General features: G+C 42.3%; 1 protein-coding gene across 1 annotated transcript in view; it reads left to right on the forward strand.

Moving 5' to 3' along the window:
* Positions 1–4,404: 4,404 nt before the first annotated feature.
* Rarb (retinoic acid receptor beta) overlaps positions 4,405–27,979 on the forward strand; it is a 147,434-nt gene continuing 123,859 nt past the window's right edge. The window contains exon 1 of the mRNA XM_070018712.1: positions 4,405–5,063. Within this exon, the coding sequence (XP_069874813.1) occupies positions 4,907–5,063 (157 nt within the window). The 5' untranslated portion in view covers positions 4,405–4,906. The remainder of the gene's footprint in view (positions 5,064–27,979) is intronic.

Here is a 27,979-nt window from a genome sequence, read left to right on the forward strand (position 1 = left end):
GAAACAGGTAGGCCTCTCTTATAAAACAATTAGTGTGTACCTCCATCCACGCCACTCCCATGTGTTCCTGTACTTCGTGTATCTGTAGCCTGAGAAGGTGTGTATGCCTGGAAAGGTATCTTATTTCGACATTACAGCTTCTTAACTATCTTTAAACTCAGATGGCTGCAACCATGTAGACCAGGAAAATGCTGGTGCCCAGAAGACACCAGTGCCCCAGACACTGCTACCCAGAGATGCTATTGCACAGAGACAATATTACAGAGAGATTCTGGTGCTGTTTCTCCAGGAAACACTGCAGTTGAAACATGTTTGCAGAGATGATTCATGGTGCTTCTTTCTGGACCGTCCAGTGGGTAATTGCTGTACAAAAACCAGAGAAACAGATGTAGACCTTGAACCCTGGCTATAAATTTTTGTTTTATGATTATGGGTTTCAAATGTACTGTGTCACATTGACAAATATACAGTTATTCTGAAGCAGAATGGATTTTGCTCTCAAACTTTTGCTTTTTTGGGGTTTTTTGTTGTTGTTGTTTTTACTTTTTGTTTGATTGTGACTCGAGAAAACTTTTGTTAGATTGTTGATCAAGCACAAAGAAAATAGCATTATTTTGGGCAATATTAAGAATATGTGGGAGGGTTTCTTCCAACCATATCCATGGTATTTAAAATGGGTGTCAATAATTTAACCTCATTATGAACAAATTAGTCTCTTTTTAAATTTTTCAACTTTATTAATTCATCTTTATAGTACATGAGTGTATGTTTTAAAATTTTTGACTTGTGTGTCTTTCCTTAATTTTCCTCAAAATGAAAATTTTAGACAAACAAGTTTTTTAAGCAAATGAATTAGATTTATTAACAAAGGAAAGAAACATGTGGCTAAATTGTAAGCCATTGCCGGGTGCTGGTGGCTCACGCCTGTAATCCTAGCTACTCAGGAGGCTGAGATCTGAGGATCGCTGTTCAAAGCCAGCCCGGGCAAGAGAGACCGTGAGACTCCTATCTCCAATAAACCACCAGAAAACTGGAAGTGGCGCTGTAGCTCAAGTGGTAGAGCGCTCGCCTTGAGCTGAAGAGCTGAGGGACAGCGCCCAGGCCCAGAGTTCAAGCCCCACGACCGACCAAAAAAAAAAAATTGTAAGCCATTTTTATAAATTAATACTTAGTAATAGTATTACTAAGTAATAGCTCTAATGACTGCTATCAGCATAATTAATTCATGTGAGAAACGATAAATTGACTAGTGACTATCACTGCATTATAAGAAACCCATCATATTCTCTTCACAAGGACTGAAGTACTGATCATTCCTTTGAAGGCTTTCTGTACAGTTAAAAGAACTTCAAGGTGATTGTAAGTTTCAATGTTCTCAGACAGAGAGAAAACACCAAGTCTCTCAATGTGCACACACCTAGATATGAATATTCTGCTGGTTTTTATACAACAGAATACAGAACAGGGAAGAAATTGGGGAGCAGTTGTCTTACTTTCTAGATGAGGCTGATACTCTAGGAAAATGAAGCTGACTGTGCTGGCCCATGCTAGCCATCTTGGAACATGAAGATAGGCAGGATATGGGTTCAAGGTCAGCCAGAGCAAAACCTCGAGACCTATAGGCAAAATAAGCCAAAGCAATAATAATGGTCTGGGGCCTCAATGGTAAAATGCCTGTCTAGCAAGCATGAGGCCCTAAGTTCAAACCCAGTGTCATTACATAAATATTTGCATACAAAGTGATGAGCAACAATGTATCTGTACAAAACAACATATCAAGAGTTCTCCCTATGTTTTCCTCACGCTTAACTTCCTCAGGTATGCTTTCAATGTAGCTACTTCCTCTCCCTTGAGTCAACAACTTGTCATTTACCTCCATTCTTGGGTATAAGTGACCTCTAGACCTTAAGTAAGCATTTAGATGTAGAATTGGCACATAATGTGCTGTTTTGTGTATCTTTGCAACTATTTTAAGGGCAGTATGTGAAATGTTTTACAAATTCATCTGCACTCTCTGACTTAAAATGTGTGTTTTCTTTGTAGTTAAAGAGTTTCTTACAATGAGACTCTGTTACAAAATGATAGCCATATTAAAAAAAAAAAGAAAGAAAGAAAGGGGGGAATAAACACATAGTTTCATCAAAATCTCACCCCTTTATCACCCAAAACTTTCCAATGACAAAGAAGTGAGTTTGTCCCCACTATTGTAATGTACCTTCTGACAGGATTCTCTCTCTCTCTCTCTCTCTCTCTCTCTCTCTCTCTCTCTCTCTCTCTCTCTCTCTCTGTGTGTGTGTGTGTGTGTGTGTGTGTGTGTGAGAGAGAGAGAGAGAGAGAGAGAGAGAGAGAGAGTGAGAGAGAGAGAGAGAGATGCATACCTTCCTATCACACCAGAAGTGCCACTTAGCACCCCCACTAGAGCAGCAGCATGGGGCAGGCACTAGCCCAGATGCCTTCATACATTCCAGCGCTCTCTTAGAAAGGCTGACGGACAGTGGGCTTCCGGCGGGGGGGGGGGGGGGGGACACTCCCTAGGTAGCTCAGGTCACTCCTGCCCACCTTCTTTTTTTTTATTAATAAGTTTTTTTTATTGTGACAATACAGTACAGAGGGGTTACAATTCCATGAGCAAGGTAATGAGTGTATTTCTTATCAAGCATTGTTGCCTCCTCCTTTGTTTTCCCCTGACCATCCCCTCCCATCTCCACAACTACATTCCCCACCCCACCTTCTTTCTTGCATGCATTTTGTGGAAGAATTCTTGGTAAATACAGAGACACTTGGAGAAAGGAGGACCCAGACTTCCACCTTGGAGTCTGTCAGTAACAAGGATGGCTGCAGAATGGTTAGCTCTATCTTCCAAAACCAGAAAGCCCTCTGACTGTTTCCTCTGTTCTTCCCAGTGGATTAAGACTGGCTAGAAAGCATCTCCTTCTTCTGCAGACTCGGTGTGGGAAGGATTGGAAAAAGAAGAAATCTTCTCTAAAAATTATTGTAAGAAATAGCCAAAATGAAACAGAGGCCGATCTAGGCAAAATCCTGAACTTTAGAAATACAAAACCCTCATACTCAACCAGTTTAAAAAAAATATGTGTTTAATTACATGGCGCTGCGTACTTTTCTGTGAAAGGCCACCAACACACTAGGGGGATGGGGGACTGGGAAGAGGACGCTGGAGCAGTAAGGTCGTTTTCACATTGAATCTGGTCCCTGCTTCTAAGCTGTGCATGGTCTGAGCCGTGTGGCCTCAGGCAGGTCAGCCTCCCTGCTCCCAAAGTTACAGAATGAGTCACAGCTAAGAAATGTTTCCAAATATTTCCTGAGGACCCTGCAGATATTCTCTCTGTCCTCCCAGTAACCCACTGAGGTGTGTGGTATTATATATATCCATTGTACAGGTGAGGATACTGAGGCCCGGGAGAGATTAAATACCTGTGTCAGATCAAATACTTGTGGCCCATCAGTGGCACCGCTAGAATTGCAATCTAGATCAGTTTTGATCCCCAAATCAGTGTTCTTACAGAGTCTTAGGTCATCTCCCATCACGACTGAAAACATGTATAGGTGGAGATCGAACACAGATCTCCATCATCTAAACCATGTATAGCTGTAGATCGGATGCGTTGTATATAGGTAGGTGGGTGGGTTGAGGGAGCGGCCAGGGTTGGGGAGTAACCAGTTCCTGGCACTTCCCGATGTGTGTGGCAGTCAGCCCGGAGAAGTGAAGTGGATCCTGAAAGGTGAATTTTTCACTGCAGAATCAATGCCATCTCTTCCAGCCAGGGCTGGCTGGCAAGAGGGGAGAGCCAGAGAAAAGACATTTCGATGGAAAGTTTCTCCAAACAAGACCTTACCCCCACCCCTCCCAACCCCAACTCTACCCCTCCGCCCCCCCTCCGCCCCCCACCCCGCCCCATCCCCGCCAGGCAGGCTCGCAGCAATTTCAGAAGTGGAAAAATACCTAAGTGACGGGGACTCGAACATCCAGAGAGGCGCACGGGGTGGGGTGCGGGGTGGGAGTATGTGTGTGTGTGTGTGTGTGTGGATGGGGGTGTGTGAATTCTGGACAGGGGGGGAAACCGCAGCTCTCCAAGCCGCGCGCGCAGCAGCATCGAAATTAATGAATGCATAAAGAGATGCCCAAGAACGCAGCGGCGCTCCAGGAGAGCGGGCGGCCGGTTCCGGGGATCGGGAGCGTCGGGACCCCGGGCCGGGGCATTGTCTGCGGCGGCGGGCCGAGCCCGCAGCGCCGGTGCGCGCTGGCCGCGCGCCTCCCGGCTGCGGCGCGGGCAGGGCTGCTGGGAGTTTTTAAAGCGCTGCGAGGATCCTGGGAGTTGGTGATGTCAGACCGGGGTTGGGTCATTTGAAGGTTAGCAGCCCGGGAAGGGTTCACCGAAAGTTCACTCGCATATATTAGGCAATTCAATCTTTCATTCTGTGTGACAGAAGTAGTAGGAAGTGAGCTGTTCAGAGGCAGGAGGGTCTATTCTTTGCCAAAGGGGGGACAGAGTTCCCCCGCGCGCGCCGCGAGAGGACTGGCATGCCGAGGACGCGAGCTCCCCGGGCAGGGCTGCTGCGGGCACGGCGGGGGTAGGATCCCGAAGGCGTTTGGAAGAGGCTGGCAAGCTTTTCCTCGCCAGGAGAACTTGGGAGCTTTCTGAGCACCCCCCTCCCCGGCTGGATTGGCCGAGCGAGCCTGGAAAATGGTAAATGATCATTTGGATCAATTACAGGCTTTTAGCTGGCTTGTCTGTCATAATTCATGATTCGGGGCTGGGAAAAAGACCAACAGCCTACGTGCCAAAAAAGGGGCAGAGTTTGATGGAGTTGGGTGGACTTTTCTATGCCATTTGCCTCCACACCTAGCGGATAAGCACTTTTGCAGACATTCGGTGCCGGGGAGATCATGTTTGACTGTATGGATGTTCTGTCAGTGAGTCCCGGGCAGATCCTGGATTTCTACACTGCAAGCCCGTCTTCCTGCATGCTCCAAGAGAAAGCCCTCAAAGCATGCTTCCGCGGATTGACCCAAACCGAATGGCAGCATCGACACACTGCTCAATGTAGGTTTGATTTTTTTTACCCCCTTCTTCTAGCACAAATATATGTATGTATATATATATATATATACATATATGCATATATATACTCTTTTGCATGCAATAAAGACATTGGAAATAACCTGCGTTGGGAACAAGACAAAGGATTTTAATGATTTAATGCTGAAAAGGGGAGTGTTAGGCTGGCGTGCATTATTGATTACCACTGCTGAAATTTTCCTGGTAGATACTTCCTCCTCCAACAACCCTTCCCCAGCTCCCATGCTCTTGATTGCTCTGATAGTCTCTTGGAAAATTTGTTTGTATTTTATTTTATTTAAATATACAAGGAAGGAGAAAGAAAGTGGAAGGTGACCACAGGACTTTGAAACATTCTTCAAGTAGGACAATTGGATACAATGTCCTACTTTTGTTTTTGTTTTTTGTTTTTCTTTTTAGTTTTTACTAAGAGATGTGCAGAGGGGAATTGAACTTTACTATGTTTGGAGATGTAGAAAATCCTCCCTCTCCCCCAAACAGTCCAAAGTAATTAAAATGTGACATATTCCCTGCAAGGAGTGTAGCCTAATTAAGGTGGCTGCTACTCTTGAAGTTCATAAACCACCAGTCCAGGCTGCTGCCTCCAATGTTTTTCTTGCTAAGGAAAGGCAGTATTTCTTAGCATTGACCCCACTGCCACCTTTCCAAGTCACTTTGTTGCTCTAAGAACTTGCCTGTTTTGCGAGAAAACTACTGGCAATGAACACCCCTCAGGCTGAGCCATCCATTATTTCCAAATCTTGCAATTCAGCCAGGAACCTGGGCATGGGTGAAAGGGGGGAGAAATGTAAATGGGTTAGCCCTGTGTTTTCCTCTTCCCCCTCCTCCTCTTCCTCCTCCTCCTCTTCCTCCTTCTTCCACCTCCTCCTTGTCTTCTTCTTCTTCTTCTTCTTCTTCTTCTTCTTCTTCTTCTTCTTCTTCTTCCTCTTCCTCTTCCTCTTCCTCTTCCTTCTTCTTCTTCTTCTTCTTCTTCTTCTTCTTCTTCTTCTTCTTCTTCTTCTTCTTCTTCTTCTTCTTCTTCTTCTTCTTCTTCTTCTTCTTCTTCTTCTTCTTCTTCTTCTCTTCTTCGCTGCTGCTTCTGCTGCCGCCACCTCCACCACCACCTCCTCCTCCTCCTCCTCCTCCTTCTTCTTTTTGACTATTTGGTTATCTGATGCTGATGTCATGCAGAGGCTCACATCTGGTCAACAGTAGCTTGGCTGGGCTTGAGAAATGACCAGGAGTTCTAGAAAAACCCACCTTCGGGTGACCGGGGAAGGATGCCCTGGTTCCCTGACAGTGATTTAGATAAATGGCTCAGCTATCTATCAAAATGTTTTTAGTACTTTATTTGACAATTCATTGGAGCATTAGCCTGAAAATGACATTTTAAATCTTTGTTTTCAAAGAGGTCAAAGTTTAACTGGAAGAAATTGAGTTTTCCTAATAACACGGTGGCTTATCTAAAGAGGGGGGGGGGAAGAAAAGGGGTTACAATGACAAGGTTTAAAGCACCCTCTCTGAGACTTTCTCTTCACAATAAAGACTTTGCTTCTTAGGCCAGGAAATCAACAGGTTTGTAGATGAAAAATCAATAGGCGTATGATGCCAACAGAATGGTGGTCTGACTTAGCATTTTGTTGAGTCCTAAGCAGGACAAAAAGGGTATGGTTTCAGATAGTGTCTTGGTCTTCAGCGGCTCTCGCAGTGCCTTGTCTTTTTTGGTTGTTCATTTTCTTTCCTGAGAAATCAAAAGGAACTGAGTCTTACAAAATAATTTCTAGTTCCCTAATGGATCCTTTAGACTGATCTTTTCTGTAGCAATTAAGATGCCTATGAGCAATTCCACTTGAAATCCCAGAGCAATGGGTTGCTGTTAAACTTTTCCTTATTAAAAGCAAGTTGGGATGAAACATATTTTTGAACAGAAGAGGAACTAAAAAATGCTCACAATCCCTTTGGAAAGTTAGCCGGCTTCGTAGAGCTTTTACTCATAGGAATTCTCCCTTTTGTAATTAGACCTCCAAACCATGCCTATTAGGTTTTAAGTGTAGAGGGAAAAGCTTTGTTTGTTCTCCACCAAGTTAAACAAGGGATTTGCTTTATCTACGGAGAGCCAGTGGTGAACGTGTCATTTGCCTAGGGCAACCGATAAGCCAGAAGGGTTGATAACAGCAAAGTTTAGCTAATCAAAGAAACTTGCATTAGACAAAGTAAATAAAGACATTTGACCAAGGGATTTCAGAAATTCCAGTGCCTTGCAATTGTAAGCAGGGCAATTAGTGCTTATTGTGGTCAATTTCACAAAGGTTTTAAATCCCACACCCCAACTTTAGGTTAAATAAATAAAATGTAAATATTGTTTGTGCCCCTGCAGGGCGGCTTCCTTTTCTATTAAACCACTTTATGACCAGTCAGTTTACTTGTCCCAGTGATTAAGTTTTCAAACTTAAACAAAACTAAAACATTCTCTTAAAAAATATTTTTTTTAAAGATCCTAACATGTCTGAGGCACTCAGTGGTGGGTGCAGAATGGAATTAGTAGTTGGGGCTTTTGAAATAAAAGCCTGTGAAGGGTACGTTTACATAACTAAAAACATAAAACCGCACAGTCCTCTCCATTTTCCTTAATGGCTGTTTTGACGAGACACAGATCTGTTTGTGCTCTTAATACGGAGAAAAGAAAGAATGGGCAAAGAGAGAAAAATAGAATTTAATTCCAGCCTCAACTATTTTCAGCTTTGAGGTCCTACCTAGTTTTTTAACGGTGGTGATGATGGTGTGGTAGTGGTGATGTGTGTGTGTGTGTGTGTGTGTGTGTGTGTGTTTAATAGAATAAAACCTCCAAACATTGAATAGACCAAAACCTCACTTTGAAATATGTTAAGATATTCCCTTTATTTTCTTTTTAAATTTTAAACACAGAAAAATGATATGCCAGCCAGCTGCCCCAATGGTAGCAGGACCTGTGAATTGCTTATTGCAAACATTCAGAATCACATCAGAGGCTGTTAACTAAGGGATAGTAGGCATGAAGACTTGTCCCTTGTCCTGGAACGCTTACTATTCTGATGCCTCCTCAATTATCCTGGACTGAGGCTGCCCCAGATGTTTTCTGTATTAATTGCTTAGGGCATAGGCTCAATCTTAATATTTTTTTGGTCTAAATATAGTTGCTTTTTTGAAATCATGAGGGTGACAACTTCTTGGCTCATTTCCCTGTATTCTCTCTACTCAACACATCAAAAGGGAAAAAAAGGCAGGGGGGGAGTTTTCTTTTTGAAATAAGATATTGGTCTGTTAATGAGAATAAATTATTTTTAAAAACAAATAGCAACAATATGTGATTACGGTACAAGAAAAGTCCCTTTCTCCAAACCCTGCCACCTGAATTTTAAGTATTAAACAGTATCTAAATCCTCTCCTAGTGAGATATAAATTGGGGTCAAAATGGCAAAATCAAAGATACCCTGTGAAAGAGAGACTAAATAAAGATTGACAGACACCATAAGAATTGAATGGGGTTTTGAATAAATATTTCAGTTAAAAGGCTCAATTGTTTTTCTAAAGTAGGACATAATTTTCTGCTTCCCAGACACATGACAGTGTAGCTAGCACCATCAGAAGGAGGGAAAAAAAAGGGGGGGGGGACTTTTACTTAAATCTCAGAAGGAGTGCAGGGAAGGGTCATTTTGCAAACAAGTGGAAGATTCATAAACTTTTTCTTTCCTGTAGAAAAGAAATGTTAATGCACTTTCAATACACAGATAAGTTGGGATAACTGGTAGGAGAGCTTTGACTGGCAACTCAGGAGAACAAAAATGCAGAAATGTACATTTTAATGCCAGGAAAGGGTAGGATTTTGAAAAATCTTAAGACACAACAGTGGGAGACAGATATTGATGAGTTTACACTGAAGTGATTCATTTGGAATTAATTGGGAAACTCTAGTTTGAATTTGATTCACCACCAGAAATGTATAGGTCTGCATAGAATTGGATGTTTTTTCCCCTTCTTAATAGATAAATGGCAGAATGTCAGTTTTTGTTTCACTAGATGACCTGAATAAGATACTGGGCTTCCTTCTGGGTTCTGAAAGCCAGGTTCTAACCATATATATGATGAGGCAGTACCCTCAAAAACTTTTAAATATATACATAGATACACATATATATTCATAAAGCATAAAAAATAAAAGAAAGTCCTTTTGGATATCAGACATTTAGAATTTGCTGGCTACATAATTTGTAAAGCCTTGAGATTAAGAAAGAAAGAAATCTTTACTGGGTTTTGTGGTTTTTGGGGTTTTTTTGTTTGTTTGTTTTTATCTTTATGCATTCCACAAGCTTCACTAAACTCTACTCCAGAAGGGAAATGAATGATAAATGCTCAAGATTTTAAATACATCTCACAAAATTATAATTTTTAATAATAAATATTTGAACAAAATTAGAAAGTGTTTGGGGAAGATGAAAATGTAAAACACAGATGCAAAATATAAACATCATTTCACAAATATACAGGACTTTAACAACAACAAAAAATGCCCTGTTCATTTTAGAACTCTGCAGAGTTTGAGTTATGCGTAAGTGCCAATAAATTCGTTCTTAAATGACATTTTTATACTTTAAATGTTCTAATATAAATTCAGTTAACTATCAATTAAATAGATTATTTCAGAAATGGGAGTTTTTGATGAAGGTTAATCAGAAAAATCTTGGCTCCAATCCTTTCCAAAGATATTACTATAGAATCTTGCCTTTCAAATTACAGGGTAGTTATGGCAATCATATATCTCTGATTTTCTAGAATAACCCACTTTCAAATGTACTGCCATCGTTCCCACATAAATCACTGAAATATGCCAGGTATTTCCCTATTACGACATCTCCTAGGCTGCCCCTTGAACCCAGGAGTGGCACAGAAAGTCTTTGTTTGATTCTATGGTCAGTATTACTGGAGTACTCACAGCTTAATTTTTCCATTATGTCTGAAGATTGCCTTGCATTTCTGGTCATTCTTTTGAGTATGAATTCTTTTTTTTTTCTTTTTTCCCCCCTTTTTTTGTAGCCAAATACATCAGTAAATAGAAGGTGTCCTTGCAAAATGGATTGGACTTTGCTTCCCACACCAGCGTGTGTGTGTGTGTGTGTGTGTGTGTGTGTGTGTGTGTATGTGTGTTGATGGGGGAGGGGAATGTAATTCAATTGAATGGTTTTGAACAAATCTGTACCCTCAATTACCTTCTTAAAATGGATTGGAGGTGATGTGGAAGGAGGACAGACACGTCAGGTTTGGATTTCTCGGGCTTCAGTCTGTAAGTGGCATGACCTAAGGACTACTTGTTAAATAGGAGGTTAGATAACCTTGCCTTGCCTTGTAAGATCTAATAACACCACCTCATCTGTCAATATCCAGCCTATTTCTCCCTATCCCTCCCTCCAGCATCTTCAAAAGTTTCAAAAGTTCTGTTCCCCTAGGAAGCAGCTGGAACCAAGTCTGCAGGCTTTTTATGATTTGTCTTGAGTGTTCAGAATTTCTTAGACGGGAATTTTAACTGTCAGAAGGCTGCTGACTTGCTTTTTCTGTGACCTTGCTGGGTGGAGAACCCAAAAGGGGGCCATTCAGAAAGATAAGACTCCTGCCCCCCCCTGAAATGATAAGGAGAGGATAACAGGAAGTGACGTCAGGGAGGTGACCCAGCCTGGCCTAGCACTTCCTCTAATCCGGGTCCATGGAATCCACCCCCCCCACCCCCCGCCCCCCAACAAGGGCAAGAGAAAGAGGAAGGCTGATTGTAACCAGGGGATGGTGGCTGATCATGTTTCTTATTCTCCAAAGCAGATGGCACTTTTAATAAAGTGAGTTCTGAGAGTTCTGAGATTATATTATAATTTTACACTGTCATAGAAGAGGTATTTGTTTCTTAGCTGTTAATAGCCTCTGGCTGTTGTCTCCTAAGACAGTCTATCCAGCAATCACTAAATACCATTCACACACAAGTCTTGACAACTCTCCCCATAGAACAAAATGGCACAGAATTCACACTGTCAGCATCACCTATATACTTCTGTAAGTACGGAGTTCCCACCCTCAGCAGCATCTCGTGAAAACATGACTAAAGCCATCACCTCAGAAATTACAAGGCTTTCCTTTTGTTCTTCTTTTTCTTGTAAATCCAGGGTGTTTGGCTCTAAAATATCTCTGACTTGAGATCTGGAAAAGTTCAAATGAAAAAGGGTTCTATTTTATTTTTCAAAATGCACTGATACTTAAGCAAGTCCAGTCCAGTCTTAAAGATAGTGCTTTAGTTTTGAAGTTTTCATATGGAAGGAGTTATTCTCCTAATTGTACCCAGACTGATAGAAATGTTTGTTTGTTTTGCTGATGCTGATCAAATATTGTTTTGCCACAGACTAAAATTTATCAAATCAAAACAAAAGAGGTGAATTTAAAATACTGCAGGTAAGACCAAATAAGATGAGTTTGACAGCTAACTGAAGGAAAGCCAGATTTGGACCTCATTTATCCCATTATTTTGAAATTTTCTAGAGCAAAAGAAAAAGTCATGAAATAAATCCTTAAAATTATGAAAGCTTTCAGTGCTACAGTACCTTTGTTATGCCATCAAAGTCCATAATTATAAAAAGGCTGATGTTCTGAAGTCCGTTTCAGCTTCAAAGGTTTTTCTGGGGTCTCATCTATTGGAAAGCTTGGGGGTATAATTAACTAAAATGGAAGTGGAGGCAGAGAAATGTAGGTCCTTATGTTTTAATTCAGCTCAGAACCACCATGTGTTATTGAGAAGAATTCTTAATGGCAAACATAATTATTTCATTATGGTCCTCAGAATGCTTTTCATTGGCTTTAATGACGAGAAGTTGTATGAAAAGGCATACATTTTAATTAGTCCTTCTTATATTTACATCAGATAAATAACAAATAATTAATGAAAAACAAGTCTTTCGAATGGATGATTTCACTGAATGCACTGGTTACAGTTTAATGATGAAACATTTCACTGCCATTTTGCATTTTAATTATCTAGACATCACAGGACTAAAAATACCATTGTTGCCCTTTTTACTTAAAAAAATAAAGTCCTTACTTATTGCCTACAAATTGAAAGCTGAAAAAGATAGCTAGACACACACATGTAAAGTAAGTAAATAACCAGTCGCATTCATGTTAGTATATTTGTTGAGACTGAGTTTGATCATTTTTATCTTTCTCCCATCTTTAATGGCCGCTTCTTTTCCTGCTTCTTTCTCTCTAGCTTCTTTCTCCACTTCTTTCTCTCTAGTTGCTTGTTTCAAAGACTTGCATTGCAAATGTCTTACCAAATGTGCTCTGAAAATTAAAAAAGAACAAAAAACAAAAAAACCAAAATCTTTTCCGGTTATAGGTCTGCTTTCCCCTTTGATTTTTATATGAAAACCCATTTCCCATGATTCATCCGTTTTGGTGTACAGAACACTAATTGTTATTATTGATTTTAAATTCCATGACCATTACAAGTAGCCCAGATGACTGGCAGATAAAGGGTAATAATCCATGGAGTTCTGGAACTGTTTCATGTTTGTCTGGAGTACTTTATGTGATCAATATTAACTGCCCCATTGAAACTAACTGCTGTATCAAATAACAGTCAATCAAATGAATGTGCTTAGAGATTATTTATTGAAAGCTTTAATTGTTCACTGGGGCCCTGCTTATCAGAGGAAACAATAGGAACTGGAGATAGGATGAGCAGGTTTGGATTTGCATAAACTGTTGGAGAATGCAGGTAAGTGGGGGTCTCTCTGTGCCTTGACAAGAATTGGCTACAAATGGCTAGCATTACAATGCTATGTGAATCACCTCTGCCTCAAGGCACACTTCATGCCCCCAACAGAGGATGGAACAAGTGGTCAGTCCTAAGAGTTTTACAGCTTCTTTGCCCCCCTCTTCTCACACACATACCCTCCCTGGCATTTCTCCCTCTGCTACAAGACGTTGTCTGGTGGTCTGAGATAACCAAATTATCCATACTCAGCACAAGGTCAGTTTCTCCAGTTATGAACTGAGAACAAGAATGTCTACATTGCAGGATTAGACCTCATGTAAATTGTGATTCTGTTCTCATCTGAAAAAACTTAGAGTTTTTCTGCTTTGAATTTTTTTTTTTTTTGGATGACCCTACGGTTTGGGCTCCTTTGCTACTATTGAATAGTGGGTACATTTTTTTTTCTAAGTCACATCTAAATGATCACTTTTCCTCAATGAAGTGGCTCCTCCTCACCTACATGAGAGTCCTTCTTGTTCATCACAGTTTGAGAGACTCTGTGGTCCTGATTCATTCGGAAGGCATCCATTTATTCAACACCTAGGTCTTACACAGCTGATGGGCGTTTACAAGTGAGCCTGCCCATCTTCAATGATGTAACAATACACTTAGCCCCGTGACACTGTGGGTGGCGCAGTACATTTTTATTTCCTGATGATGAATTTGTCCTTGCAGAATTCCACCCAGCAAAGGGCTTCTGGGTCTCTGTCATGTGCCAAGCTCCTTGGAATTATCTCTGGGATTCCAAGATGGATCAGGCACTGTCTATGCTCTCTCTAAACTCACAAAGGGAGAAACTAGCATACACAACTCACTGTGACACAACCCCCATAGAATATGGACATCTCCTCTATACTTTGGACCTCCGACTGGTGATGGAAACAACTGATCACTACTGAGAACCACGGCTGGTGCAGCCAGTGGATGATCAAGTAGGTTCTCCATTTCAGTCACCATGAAGGAAGCATGAAAGTGTGAAGGTTTCCCACAGGAATGATGCCTCAAGAACCTCTCCAGGTGAATGACAATGATGAGGGTTTCTTTGATTCTTTTTGTTTTTGTTTTTGTGCCAGTACTAAGGCTTGAACTCAGGGACTGGACACTGTCCCTTAGCTCAAGGCTGGTGCTTTACCATTTGAGCCACAGCTCCACTTCTAGCTTTTTTTTTTTTTGGTGGTTAATTGCAGATTTAATGGTTAATTGAACAGACTTTTCTTCCCAGGTTGGTTTAGAATCATGATTTAGATCTCAGCCTCCTGAGTCGCTTGGATTACAGGCATGTACCACCAGTGCCCAGCCACCACGAGGAACTGTCAACTCATTTTGAGCCAGGAAAATAAGTGCATACCCTCTAGATATGCTCCTTGAAAACTCTCATATGGAGTGTTTGTTAAGTAATTATGTGCTTCTTCTGTTAGGTTTGATTAGCTTAGCTGTTTTTAAAGAAAGAAAACCTCTTATTCTTTATGAGTGCTTCTGTGATTTATTGGCCATGTAACAAAACCATTCTCAAATTTAGTTGTCTAACAATTGATTATTTAGTCTGTGGATTGACAGGGCTCAGCTGAGTAGATCTTGTACTCAATGTGATTAGCCAGACTGCAGCAGCCAGGGCTAAGTGAGGTGGAGGTCCAGGAAGTCCTCCCCCTCCTCCACAGGGCTAGTGGGCCTGGATGTTGGCTATTGCTGGGAGCTCAGCTGGGGTTGTGGTCTGTAGCAACACCATGTGGCTGGTGGTCTCTGGAAGTGAGCAGGCCCAGCGCCAGCCTTTTCAGCCACGCTCTCAGCCCTCTTAAAGATGCAGAACTAGCAGAAACCTCTTCTCTACTGGTTAGTCAATCACAGGGCCAGCTCAAACTTAATAAATCTGCCTCTCTGTGGGGAAGTGGTAAAAACTGTCCTGCAATCCTTCCTGCAGGGTTACAATCGTAGATGTGTGCCTAATAATAAGAGGGAACATATTGTCTGCTGAAAGAAGCTAAACTGATTTCAATGGTAGGGCTTTTAGTTAGCTTGCTTGGGGGCTGGTTAAATATTCAGTGATTGTGTATACATTATCAGTTCAACTTCCCCCACCCTATGAAGAAGATATTCTTGTCATGATTTTATACATGAGGAAATTGGGCTCAGAGAGGATAATCTAAAATCACATAAGTCATAGTAGCTGGAGAGCTGGATTTCTAATTGCAGGTAGGTCTTTGCTCCAGCTTGTATATGTATATGAGTTGACTCCTTAGGAGGCCGGGGGTGGGAAAGGTCTCTGATCTTAGCTGCTTAACTGTCATCTCCACTTCTGGTTTTCTTTTTTTTTGGGGGGGCGGTCCGGTCATGGGGTTTGAACTCTGGGCCTGGGCGCTGTCCCTCAGCTCTTCAGCTCAAGGCTAGCGCTCTACCACTTGAGCCACAGAGCCACTTCTGGCTTTTCTTTTTCTTCTGTGTGTGTGGTGCTGAGGAATCGAACCCAGGACCTCATGCATGCAGGGCAAGTGCTCTACCACTGAGCCATCTTCCCAGCCCTCATCTCCACTTCTGGAGTGAAGAATATCTGAGAACTTCTTGCGCCCAGACAATGCCAAGAGAGGACCATGGAGTGTTTTAGTTTGGGGGAAAAGATGGACCATACAGGTAAAGAATTATAACTCACCTACTTCTGATCATATTATTTTTTCCCCCTGGTATAAACCACAGCCTTTTGCGAAGTGGAGGAAACTGCCCAAACTATGCGAAGACTTTACACTTTTGTTTTCACATCCTGTTTGTTGTCAAGGCTGGGTGGCTCGTTGTGATTGCTGGAGCGCACAGAGTGTGCAGGGCTAGTCTGGAATTTGTGGAGGTTCCTGGGAAGATTGAGATGGGAAGTGTGGCTGGGTACTTAAAAAAAGGAGGAAGAAAACATCCCAAAGCATGGTGAACTTGAATGGCTATTTTGCTATTTGCTATCAGTTTTATGTATCTGTTGTGCTTAAATTACAAGAGTCACGATCATTATTGGCCTCTCAGACAATGCTCTTATTCAGACCTCAAACCTATTTCAAACACGATACATTTTTTCATATTTTGGGTTTGTATGTATTGTTTTGTACTGGTTTCTTTGGTCTGAACTCTAATTGTTATTGATTTGTTTTGGGCAGTACTGGGCTTTGAACTTAAGGTCTTGCATTGGCTAGGCAAACCTTCTTCTACTGGAACCACACCACCAGCCCTTCTTTGCTGTATTATATTTTTATTTTTGTTTTCTTAATTGACATCAATAGTTGTACCAGAGGCTTTTAGTTGAACAACTTGATTGCTTTTCTTACTTTTAAGATAGGGCGGGCCTTGCATTTTTGCCTGACGGGCCTAGACCATGATCCTCTTACTTCTGTCTCCTGAACAGCTGGGATGACAGGTGTGCATCACATGGAATTATGATGCTACTGACTTCTCTGTCCACAGTAGCTGAGATTACAGGCATGTATTACCATGGGCAGCCCTGAATTGTGTATTTTGAGAAAATAGAGACAGATGGACAAATTGAAAAGACTCGCTGGAAGTCATGCAGTAGGGTCTACGTGGAAGCAGTGTCAGTCTATAAGATGCAGAGGAATGCTGGTGGAATGTTGGTGGAATGTTGCATGATGCAGGCCCATAAGATGCAGCAGAGGTGGGCAGACCCTGTTCCCACCGCCTCCTTGGTGGGAGCTGAGCTCCAAGTAGCCCCTCCTGCTCCATCTGGAATGTGAGTCCATTGGGCTTTTCTGTAAAAACTTTACATCAAAGTCTTCATCAGAGACTTAAAAAACAGTATTTTGACATGTTAAACTCAGAAACAGATGATCCCCACCCCAAGAATTTTATTATGTTTTTTTTTAAGCATAAAAGTGGAAAGTTTTACCCTGAATAACTGGACATGGGTCGTTCTATCAACCATTCAAATGACCAGCTTTGCTTTTTGTTTGTGTGATCCTGTGTGTTTGTGGGTGGTGTTTTGTTGTATTTTGATGACTCAGTTCCCTTATGAAACAGAACCTTGGAGAGTCAAGTAAGGTTCTCAGCCCCCAGTCTGCACTCAGGACCTGTAGGGAATACCCCAAAGGTCAGGGGCAAACCCCTGATCCTGTGCTCCCAATCATTACCGGCTGGTAGAACTTTCTCCCATGATGGAAATGAGCTGCAAGTTTCCCTGTTGTCCAACACTGTGGCCTCTACCCATGTGTGGTTACCAAGCTTTTGAAATGTACCAAATTACCAAATGCATCTGGTAATTTTACATCACCTTAATTAATTAAATTTTAAGTAGCTGCATGCAGTGAGTGGTTACCATATGGGACAGCATGGCTGTGTACACTCCAGCTATTATTTTACCCAGTGTTTGTTTTCCCTTTCCTCTTTAGTTTATTCTCTGCTTCCATTGCTGTTAGCAAGCTCTAATTATCTCTTGAAGTCAATAGCAAATAGACTGCCAGAGAATGTAAACAGAAAACTGTAGAGTGGTGATTTTATTCATTGTTTAACTGCTTTTCCTTCAGAGGGGAACTGTTTCTCATGGGGCCTGGAAAATGTTGCCTACTTACTTTGCAGAGTTGACTCAAGAATTTTATGAAATTGCCAGAGGCTGGACTTAAAATTCTGTTTCTTAGTTGGCACTGGGACTTCATACTTGTAATCCTAGCTACTCAACAGGCTGAGATCTGAGGATCCCAGTTCAAAGGCAGTCAGGCAGGAAAGTCCATGAGACCCTTATCTCCAATAAACTACTCAGAAAAGGCAGAAAGTAGCCTTGAACACAGAGAGGCCCAGGGACAGCGCATAGGCCCTGAATTCAAACCCCAGGACCAGCAATAAATAAATTAAAATAAATTAAAATAAAATTTAAAAATTCTATTTCCTATAGTAATCACATCATGACCATAATCTACACCTATTTCTGTGCTTCATATCTACTTATTTTTTTACATGGACACATAGCATATTTCAACATTTTCAAACAACTTTTAAGGTAATGTGACTATCTTAACAAATTTGGGGAGGCTGAGAAGAACAAGCCATACAAGAAACCTTTGAGGGCTGAGAAGGTAACTCAGTGGTAAAGCGCTTGCCTTGCATGCCTGAGACACTGGGTTTGATTCCTCAGCACCACATAAGCAGGAAAAAAAGCCGGAAGTGGCGCTGTGGCTCAAGTGGTAGAGCGCTAGCCTTGAGCCTGAAAAGCTGAGGGACAACGCCCAGGCCCAGAGTTCAGGCCCAGGACTGGACCCCCCCCTCCCCCCCCAAAAAAAGAAAGAAAGAAACCTTTGGGCACTCTCTTCCACAAAGGCTTTTTCCTGCTCACATCTGGATGTCCTGCTTTATAATCCAGTTCCTGGCACATAGTAGGTGCTCAGAAACTATGCTGAGTGCCATTCAGTGGAAATGAACTGGAAATTAAGAACTTCTCAAATGAGGTTAAGAACTTGAAATTAAGAACTGCTCTGCTTTTCTTTGTTTATAGATGTTTAGATTACTCAGAATAACCAGAGTAGTCAAAAAAAAGGTGAGAAGTTTATGGTTGGTTGTTAGACCAAGTCCTTGTAAATGTGTTAGCTGAGAAACCTCATGAAATTATGAGCATATTTTCGTGGACTTCTGGTACTCACATTGTTTTCATGAGAACAGAGTTTCTGATGGTGATTTCCTGCCACCCAGAATATTTACCACTCCCCTCCCTTGCCCTTGCTTTTGTCCATCCTGAGAAATGGTGACAAGAAAGCACATCGAAATAAATCTAAAACAACAATCAAGAAAAAGGTTTGGGCTGGGCATGATGGTACACATATGTAAACTCTGCAATTGGAAGGCAGAGGTAGGAAGATCCCAGTATAAAGTCAGTCCAAGCAAACTTAGCTAGAGACTCTATCTGAAAAATAATTGTAGTAAAAGAACTGAAGAGATAGCTCAATTAGTAGAGTGTTTGGGAAGTAGGCATAAGGCCCTACATCCAATCTCCAGTACCACTCAAACACAGTATCCAATAAAACAAACAACAAACAAACAAAAAGACCCTTTGAACCACCATTGCTCCTCTCCCCCAAGGGGTTTCAACTTGTGGTTCGATTTTATTAATATAAAATGATCACCATCATCACAATTAATAATTTACTGAGTAATTATTATCTGTCAAGTGCTTAAAGCAAACTATCTCACTTCCTCAAAAGTAGCCAGAAGTGAAGTCCTTTTGATCTCCCCCACTTTCTAGATGAAAGTTGTAGATGTGAAAATTTTAGTCCCAAGTCATACCTTCTGCATAGGAGAAAAGACATCTGAGTCCTGAACTCAGCTCTGTGTCTTATCAGGCCTTCTCGGTGCCAACTGGATAAAGTCAAAGACTGTTTACTCCTCAGGGAGAAAGGAACAAGGCAGGTTGTAGCCTCAGAACTTACAGAATCATAGGAATTCCCAAGGGAAGCCTGAAAACAATACATTCTTAACAAAATGGGCAGTTACTCTAATTGCTGTGCCCCTACTGTTCAATTCCTTTTTATGTCCTAATTCATGAAATTATGTGCACACGCAGCTTATAATTTACAGATGCATGCACTTTCAAGTGGCTCATATGAAACAGATGCTTCATACAAGGTAACAGAGAGCAAGTGATCTAACCCTTTGCTAGTGGGTACTGAGTGAGTGTTATGACCCATTACCTCCAGGTCTTTTGCTATTGTTTTGAATTGCAATGTCCAGCAATTCAACGTCCAGCAATTCAATGTCCCCTGGAGAAACAAATAAAAATTCAACAGGCCTGCCAGCACACATCTGCATCTTAAAATACAAGAGAGTGTGTGCAGGTGAGAGGTAGGTGGCACTCATCCATGGGCTCTGTGGATGTGGCTGGGGTGAGGGAAGATTTATAAGTAGCTTGGGCAAAAGAAGCCCTCCTATGTCATGGGCCATGACTCACAGTGGATGCCATCTTTAGACAGCAGCACAACCATGCTAACTAGCTGCAGGAATAACTTGTTTCTTTATTAAAACAAAAAGGTGGTGACTCTGGACACCAGTGGCTCAAACCTATAAGCCTAGCTACTTAGGAGGCTGAGATCTGAGGATCACAGCTGGAAGACATCTTGGGCAGAAATTTCCATGAGACTTTTGTTTCCAGTTAACCACCAAAATGCCAGACACGGAGGTGTGGCTCAACTATTAGAGCTGGCACCAGCCTAGAGCAAAAAAGCTAAGAGAAAGCACCCATATCCTAAGTTTTAGCCCCAATACCAGCACACACACACACACACACACACACACACACACACACACACACACACACACTCACACACCACACACGTATGTGCATGTGCATGTGTGAATCCCAGAATCCCATCCAGTGTGAGATGGCCTAATCAAAATCAACATGATCAATGATCCACAATGCTATTGACTGGGTCACTTCTGTCAGTGGACAGTGGTTTCGCAAGTAGAGAATGTTAGGGAGCAAATAACCACTCCTCAAAGTCCACACTGAGATGTGTGGGTTTTGAATTGTCAGGATTTTTTCTAAACAAACAGGAAAAAATGGACCCCCCAAAAAAAGATTTCAAAATCATGTCATAATGTATTTTGTCTGCTGGCGACAATCACAGGTGAAATATGAAATGGGCCATGAAATATTAAGTGACATATCAGGTTTATTGCATATATGACCATGAGACTGTGTTTTATTTTGTCTCATGGAGCTCTAAAAAGTCCATGTAATGGATTAAGGGTATTAAAACTCCCATATTCTCCCTGGCTCTAGGCCAGGGAACCAGGCATGATAAATAATCCCCGTAGACAGAATACACAGGAAGGAATTTAAAATGTATTTATGGTAGACATATTGACCTCCCTCACTAATAAAAGGGTAGATGTGAGGTTAGTTTTAGAGAAACATGTGGCCCTCACAGAGCACTGTAGTGCGAGTATCTGTGAGACACAGTCACATCGCTGTGACATATGGCTGTCATGGCGTTTTGACCCTAAAAGTGAAGGAAAGTGTGAATTTTATAGCAACGTGCAGTTACTAGAAGGAGGATTCATTTCAATTTCTTTTTTCTGAAAGCAGCGGTCTTAAAGGCAGATCTGGTCTGTAGCCTGTTTTTCTTAGTAAAGGGTGTGTGTGTGTGTGTGTGTGTGTGTGTGTGTGTGTGTGTGTGTGTGTGTGTGTGTGTGTGTGTGTGTGTGTGTGTGTGTGTGTGTGTGTGTGTGTGTATTAGAGCTTGAAATCAAGGCCTGGAGACTCTTCCTTAGCTTTCTCATTTAATACTGGCCCTCTACCACATGAACCACAGCTTTACTTCTGACTTTTTGGTGGTTAACTGGAGATAAGCATCCAGGACTTTCCTGCTGGCTTAGAACTATGATCCTCAGATTGTAGCCTCTTGAGTAGGTAGGATTACAAGTATGAGCTATCAACACCCAGCTATGGTCAGTAAAGTTTTATTGGAACATGACACACCAGCTCTCTCTTGAAGTGGCAGAGTCTGGTGGCAGTGACTGTAGCCCAAAAGGCCTGAGATATTTATTGTCCAGCCTTTGTTACCAAGTTTACTGAGCCTGCCTTAAACCATTACAAATTATTCTGAGATTGGTGCATCATGCCTGTAATCTTAACTACTAAGGAGGTTGAGATCTGGAGGCTTGCAGCTTAAGACCAGCCAGGCAGGAAGGTCCTGAGATTCCATCTCCAAAATACCGCCCCCCCCCAAAAAAAAAAAGCTGAGCAGGAGAGTTGTGGCTCAAGCCGTAGAGTGTCAACTATAGACACACTTGTAGATCCTGTATGCATATCTACATGCAGGTCAGAATTGAAAACCTCACAGTGATGCATGTCACACCACTGTCACCAAGGGTCATGAGAATGGAAGCGTACCCCAAATCAGCTACTCTGGAGAGAGTGTGCCAGTGAGTGCACAGACATTGCTGTGGCTTTATTTTCACTCAGCTAGTCTAGACACGCATTTATTGAGCTCCTGCTATGTACCACACACTTTCCTAAGCCCTGGCAGTGATGTTCCACATGCAGGCATCTGCCGGAGGCAGGTGATCTGTCTGCATGCCTGGAGCAGAGTCTCCCCGTGCTGTAATCCAGCATGATCCTGTGGGCTGAGCCCTCGGGGATTCTGTGTGCTGCTGCCTGCTCACCATCACCGCCCCAGGCTGTCCCCCACCCTCCATCCTGTTTGGCACTTGAGTTTGCAGTAGCTTGTGATCCCCCAGGCCCCTATTTCGGGCAAGTTCCTGTGGTGAGCTTTGTGCTTTTGAGGGTCCCCTGAACAGGGTGGGCTGCCAAGGAGAGCCCCAGGGAGAGAGCTATCTGTTCTAATATGGGTGGGCCAGGAAGAAAAGATGGACGAGGGATGCAGGATGAGCCAATCCAATGAATGGCTTCTGCTCACATTAGCTTCTAGATCATTACACAGGTCCATCAGCGGGGAAATGGAAGTAAAGCCAGCTAATCAAAGTGTGAGGCTGATGCACATGAGAAATATGGACATGGGGCACATGAGAAAGACGGACAGGTGGGCAGCAGCAGATATCAGCACAAACATGATTCAGTAATGACAGTAACTCTGCTTGAGTGGCAGCCTGGTGCCAAGGGCTTGACAGTGAGGGGCTGCTTACTCTTTAGAACGAGCCACTGAAGACTACACTGCCATCTTTGACAAGCAGGAAAATTGGGGTACACAGAGATTATGTAACTAAGTGTCCAAAGTCACACAGCTAATTAAAAAAAAAAAAGCAGAGTTGGGAATTTAATCCAGTGAGAACTGAATCCAGGAAGGACAAATCTAGACTCCATACTTCCCGTCAAATGGATGAAACAAGCTATGGGTCAAGACAGACAAATTCTTGGGACTATCCAAAAAAAAAAAAAAAAAAAAAAAAGACCCGAATCTTGGGAATAGCTTACTGTTGGAAAGTTGGTAAAAATTCATCTCACACTTGTTTTCATGTTTTCCTTTGTTTCTTGGGAAAGAAAGAAAACTAAAAACACTTTGGAACTTTCTGCATATCAACCTTTCTACATATCAAAAGAGCACTGTTAGATCAGTGGTCAACACCCTTAATCCTAAATACTCAGGAAGCTGAGATCAGGAGGATTTCAGTTTGAGACCAATTCAGGTTAAAAAAAAGTTGGAGATAGTCCATGTCAACAGATACTAAGCATGGTATGCTAAGCATGTCTGTCATCCCAGCTACTCTGAGAAGAGTAAAATAGAGGATCTAAATCCAAAAGTGAGCTAGAAAAGCAAACCAGCAAGACCCTGGCTACCCTCTAATCAGTACAATAAAAGGACTGGAAGCAAGATTCAACATACAATGACTCCCTAACAAGTACAAGGTCCTGAGTTCAAACCCTACTACCAATCAAAATGGGAGACAGACTTGAACTCAAACCTATAATTCTAGATACTTGGGAGGCAGAGATGATGGGATTGATTCACAGTTGAGGGCCAGCTGACTGGGCCAAAAGTTCATGAGACCTCCATATCAGGATGGCATCCGTGTGTCCTGCCAGCTATATGGAGAAGCACAGATAGGAGGATCACAGTCCAAACTCTTAACTCAAAACTAACCAGTGCCAAGAAGGGCTGGATGGATGCTAGTCGCAAGTGGTAGAGCTCCTGCCTAGCAAACATTAGGCCTTAAGTTCCAGGATCGCTCCTCTGTAAATCTGAACAGTTCTGTAATAGAAACCAACTTAAATGTCACATCACCAAGTAAATCTCTCTGAACCAAGGCACCCAGGCTAGCTCTAGTAGTAACAACATTTGTGTTAGTCACCTGGAAGATGCAGAAGGGTATTCTAGTATCCCTTCCCACTGAAAAGGAAGAGAGAAAGTTGGACATCCACCTCTGTGGCCAGTAACAGGAGATACCATGTGGAAATCTGGATTGGATCTTGCTTTCCTTCTTGCTCCAAGGAAACCTTGGTTAGGTGTAGGGAGAGGGGGAAGGGGGATGGGGGCCCTCAGGGTGAGTGAGAGGAAGCTAGCCTGGAGCCTGGTATGGGCTCTGGCCCTCCTACTCCTCCCTACAAAGCTTCAGGCTGCCCCATGCAGGCTACACTTGCCCAGTGACTGATCCTGTCACACTCCCTTGGGGCAACGCCATGGGCTTTGAAAGCTGGCCCAGAGAGGCTGCCCTGCTGATCTGGCTTCTGAAGAGTGGGACTTTCTCAGCAGGGAAGAGACAGACGTCTAATTCCTGTGCCTAATTCGGAGGGACTTTCCTGCTTATCCTCAGAGCTTGACGTTGAGTGAGTTACTTAACTACCTGTGTCTCTGTCTTCTGGCCTGGAAAAAAAAAATGCTAGTTATTTCTAGTCACCCTGGGATTTAGATTAGTACACATAACATGCTCAGAGCAGAATGAGTGACTGCCCCATCATATATACTGAACATCTAAGTTACCAATTATTATTGCTATGATGCTATTAGTGGAGGTTCTTGACATTTATTTATGGTGACAAAATATTCGTCAGGGGGCTGGGAAAGTGGCTCAGTGATAAGTGCTTGCCTTGTAAGCATGAGGTCCTGGGTTCGATTCCTCAGTACCACAGAAGCAGAAAAAGCCAGAAGTGGGGCTGACGCTCAAGTGGTAGAGTGCTAGCCTTGAGCTGAAGAGCTGAGAGACAGCGCCCAGGTCCAGAGGGGGGCGGGAGGTCAGGGCACAAAGGTGGTGGTACATGCCTGTAATCCCAGCAGGATTGGAAGCCCAGACAAAAAATGAAAGGCTAGCTGAGAAATAAACCAGAGCAAAAAGGTCTGGGCAAGTGGCTTAAGTGGTAGAATGTCTGCCTCGCAAGCACAAAGCCCCAGTACCAGAGGAAAGAAGGGGAAAAAATAAGAAAAACACGAGAGAGAGAGGAAGGAAGGAAGGAAGGAAGGAAGGAAGGAAGGAAGGAAGGAAGGAAGGAAGGAAGGAAGAAAGGAAGGAAGGAAGGAAGGAAGGAAGAAAGGAAGGAAGGAAGGAAGGGAGGGAGGGAGGGAAGGAGGGAAGGAGGGAGGAAGGGAGAAAAGGAAGAGAAAGGAAATGAGAAAGGGAAGAAAATAAGGAGAAAGAGGAAGGGAAAGAAAGGAAGGAAGGAAAAAGAAAAGGAAGACAGAAAAGGAGAAAGAAAGGAAAACAAAGGAAGAAAAGAAGAAATAAAGAGAAAGAGATGGAGGGAAAGAAAGGAAGGAAAGAAGGAGGGAGGGAAGGAGGGAAGGAAGAAAGAGAAAGGAAGAAAAAGTAAAAAAGAAAAGACACGAGCATATGGGATTATCCATTTCATCTCAGTAATTCTAATAATGTAAAGTGCAAAGTGCTATTTTTTAGATGTTTTTATACTTTTCTGAAGTTTACAGAGTGTACAGTTGGCATTCTTCAGATTAGGAAACACAGGGTTTCCCCTGCAGCCCTTTGTCCAGACCTTTCATGAGATGCCTTTGCACCAAAGATGAGGGTTGTCAACTTTACCATCTTTTGTAATTCCGGCCAGATGGTTCTTTCTTCAGGATGGAGGGGCCTGCCTTTCACTGAAATGTTCTGTATTTTCCCTGCTCCACCTAATAGGTTCCAATGTTCCTGACTGGGTGGTCCTTTGTTTCAGGTAGAATGGAAATGAAATAAATGCAAAGAACCAAGCATCTATAGCTCATACCTAGCTACCTAGGAAGCTGAGATCTGAGGATTGAGGTTCAAATCCAGCCCAGGCAGGAAATTTGAGACTCTTATCTCTAGATAATCAGCAAAAAGCTGGAAGTGAACTTTGGCTCATGTGATAGAGTGGTAGCCTTGAGCAAAAAAAGCTCAGGGATAGCACCTAGGCCCTGAGTTCAAGCCCCAGAACCCTCCCTTCCCTCTCTCCCCCCCCCTCACACACACACACACACACACACACACACACGAAGTGCCTACAGTTGTGTTGTGGCAACTAGGCTAAAGTATTGCCATGAAGGATTTATAAAGTTGCTGGAACAAGTTGCAGTTAGATTGGTCGCCATGTTGGTGGCCATAGGAATGAGAGGCCCGCTCCGTGCATGGGTGTCTCTGCCCTGCAGTAGCCAACTCACATCCCGAAGGGGTGGCTCCAGATCTCCAGATATTGGGAAGAATGCCTAAGGGGAAAATTTGGTTTTGATTATGAAACCCGACCCTAGGGTAAGGAAGATGGAAAGGAAATGTGTTGGGGATGGGGGGATTGAAGGAGCTGTTAGCATTTATTGAGTATCTACCATATGCCAAGTCGGAGGCAAACTTTTTTTTTGTTTTTCCCCCACAAGGAAAATTTTAGGATTATCTAACTTTTTCAAGGAAAAAAACAATAAGGTTCAGAGACCTAAAGAAAACAATATAATTAAATTGTGTGTGTGCGCGCGCACGCACACACACACACACACACACACACACACATACATGCATGTGAAGGTACTAACACCTCAATTCAGGGCCTGGAAGCTATTGCTTGGCATTTTCAAGGTTAGTGCTCTACCCCATGAGCCACAACTCCACACCCAGGATGGCTTCCAATCATGATCTTCAGATCTCAGCCCCCTGAGTAGCTAGGATTATAAGCATGAGCCACTGGTGCTCAGCAGTTATTAAATTATTCATTTAATCGTTGTATTTATTTTCATTGATTTTTAAATAGTTGTTCATAGAGCTTTTCACGTCAACATGCTAGTTTATGATTAAATTCCTAAGAGATCAAATCTAGATCTGCCTCACAGAGAAGTCTATTAAAGTCTCAATGGGGACTCATGGCTCACACCTGTAATCCTAGCTACTCAAGGAGACTGAGATTTGAGGATCATGGTTCAAACCCAGCTTGGATAGGAAAGTCTGTGAGATTCCTATGTCCAACTAACTAGTAAAAAACCAGAAATGGAGTTGTGGCTCAAATTGTACATTGCTAGCCTTGAGCTAAAAAGCTAAATGATAGTACCCAGGCTCTGAGTTCAAGCCCCAGTATTGGCACATTAAACAAAACAAAAACAAAAAATCTTTCACCTCTCACAACAGCTGCAGGTGTCATGCAGGGTTATAGCAGTCTCTTTCCTTTTAGGAACCAAGAAAAACCAATCTGTGAAGATCTAATTACTTTCACAATCATTTAAGACTGGTAATATGGTGCATTTGTAAAAACAAATACAACAACAATGAAAAAAAATCAAAAAATTTTGCAGCTGAAGGGTAACCAAGCAAGCAGAGTGTTAGTCTGAAATGAGAGATCTGGCTAAAACCTCAATCACATTTGAGCTTTCTCAGAACTCAGAGATGTGACAAAGCAAAATGTTATAGTTACCTTTCTTAAATACTCCAGAAAGCACCTCTCCTCAGACTGTTCTATAAGGCTAAACCCCAGACCTGGTCCTCAGCACTTCAGAAAAGTATGTGTATTAAAGGCCATATCCATTTTGATGCTCTGATTTCAATCCAGTTTGCACGCTAGTAAACGGATTCTATAGATGAATATCACTTCATCTACACATGACTCCTGAGACCAGATCCAGGACTTGCCCCTTTTAACATAAGCTCCGTCTATTATGCCTCCCAGTTCAGATCATTAATAAGAAGTTAGAGGTGGCAGCCTGTTAAGTGATTTTTAAAGGGAAATTTATTTGAACCCTGTTTTACTGTTAGCATGTCCTTGGGAAGTGATATCGAACACCACACAAGCTGTTCCATGAGATGATTTTTTAAATATGTTCCTGGAAGCAAGAACACATCTTCTGACAAAGAGACGTAGGAGTTAAGTGTGTCACTGTGAAAATAAGACCACATATGGATGGTAGAGGTCAGTGGTGTAGAATGTGGTCCCTGCTGGTGTGTGGGTCCTGAATCTCTGATACCCAGACTCTCCTGGCAAAGTTAACCAAATCTTGCGTCAAATCCATATTTGGAAAATCATGAATGTGGGTTAAAGGAAAAGGAATTACATAGTCACTGGGTGGCTCATGCCTGTAATCCTAACTACTCACTTAGGAGGCTGAGATCTGAACATTGAGACTTAAAGCAAGCTGAAGCAGGAAACTCCAAGAGACTCCTATTACCAATTAACCAGCAAAAAGCCATAAGTAGAGCTGAGGCTCAACTA

Source organism: Dipodomys merriami, unplaced genomic scaffold (assembly GCF_024711535.1).
Source record: "Dipodomys merriami isolate MVZ:Mamm:240054 unplaced genomic scaffold, mDipMer1.0.p SCAF_13, whole genome shotgun sequence".
NCBI classification, from domain to species: Eukaryota; Metazoa; Chordata; class Mammalia; order Rodentia; family Heteromyidae; genus Dipodomys; species Dipodomys merriami.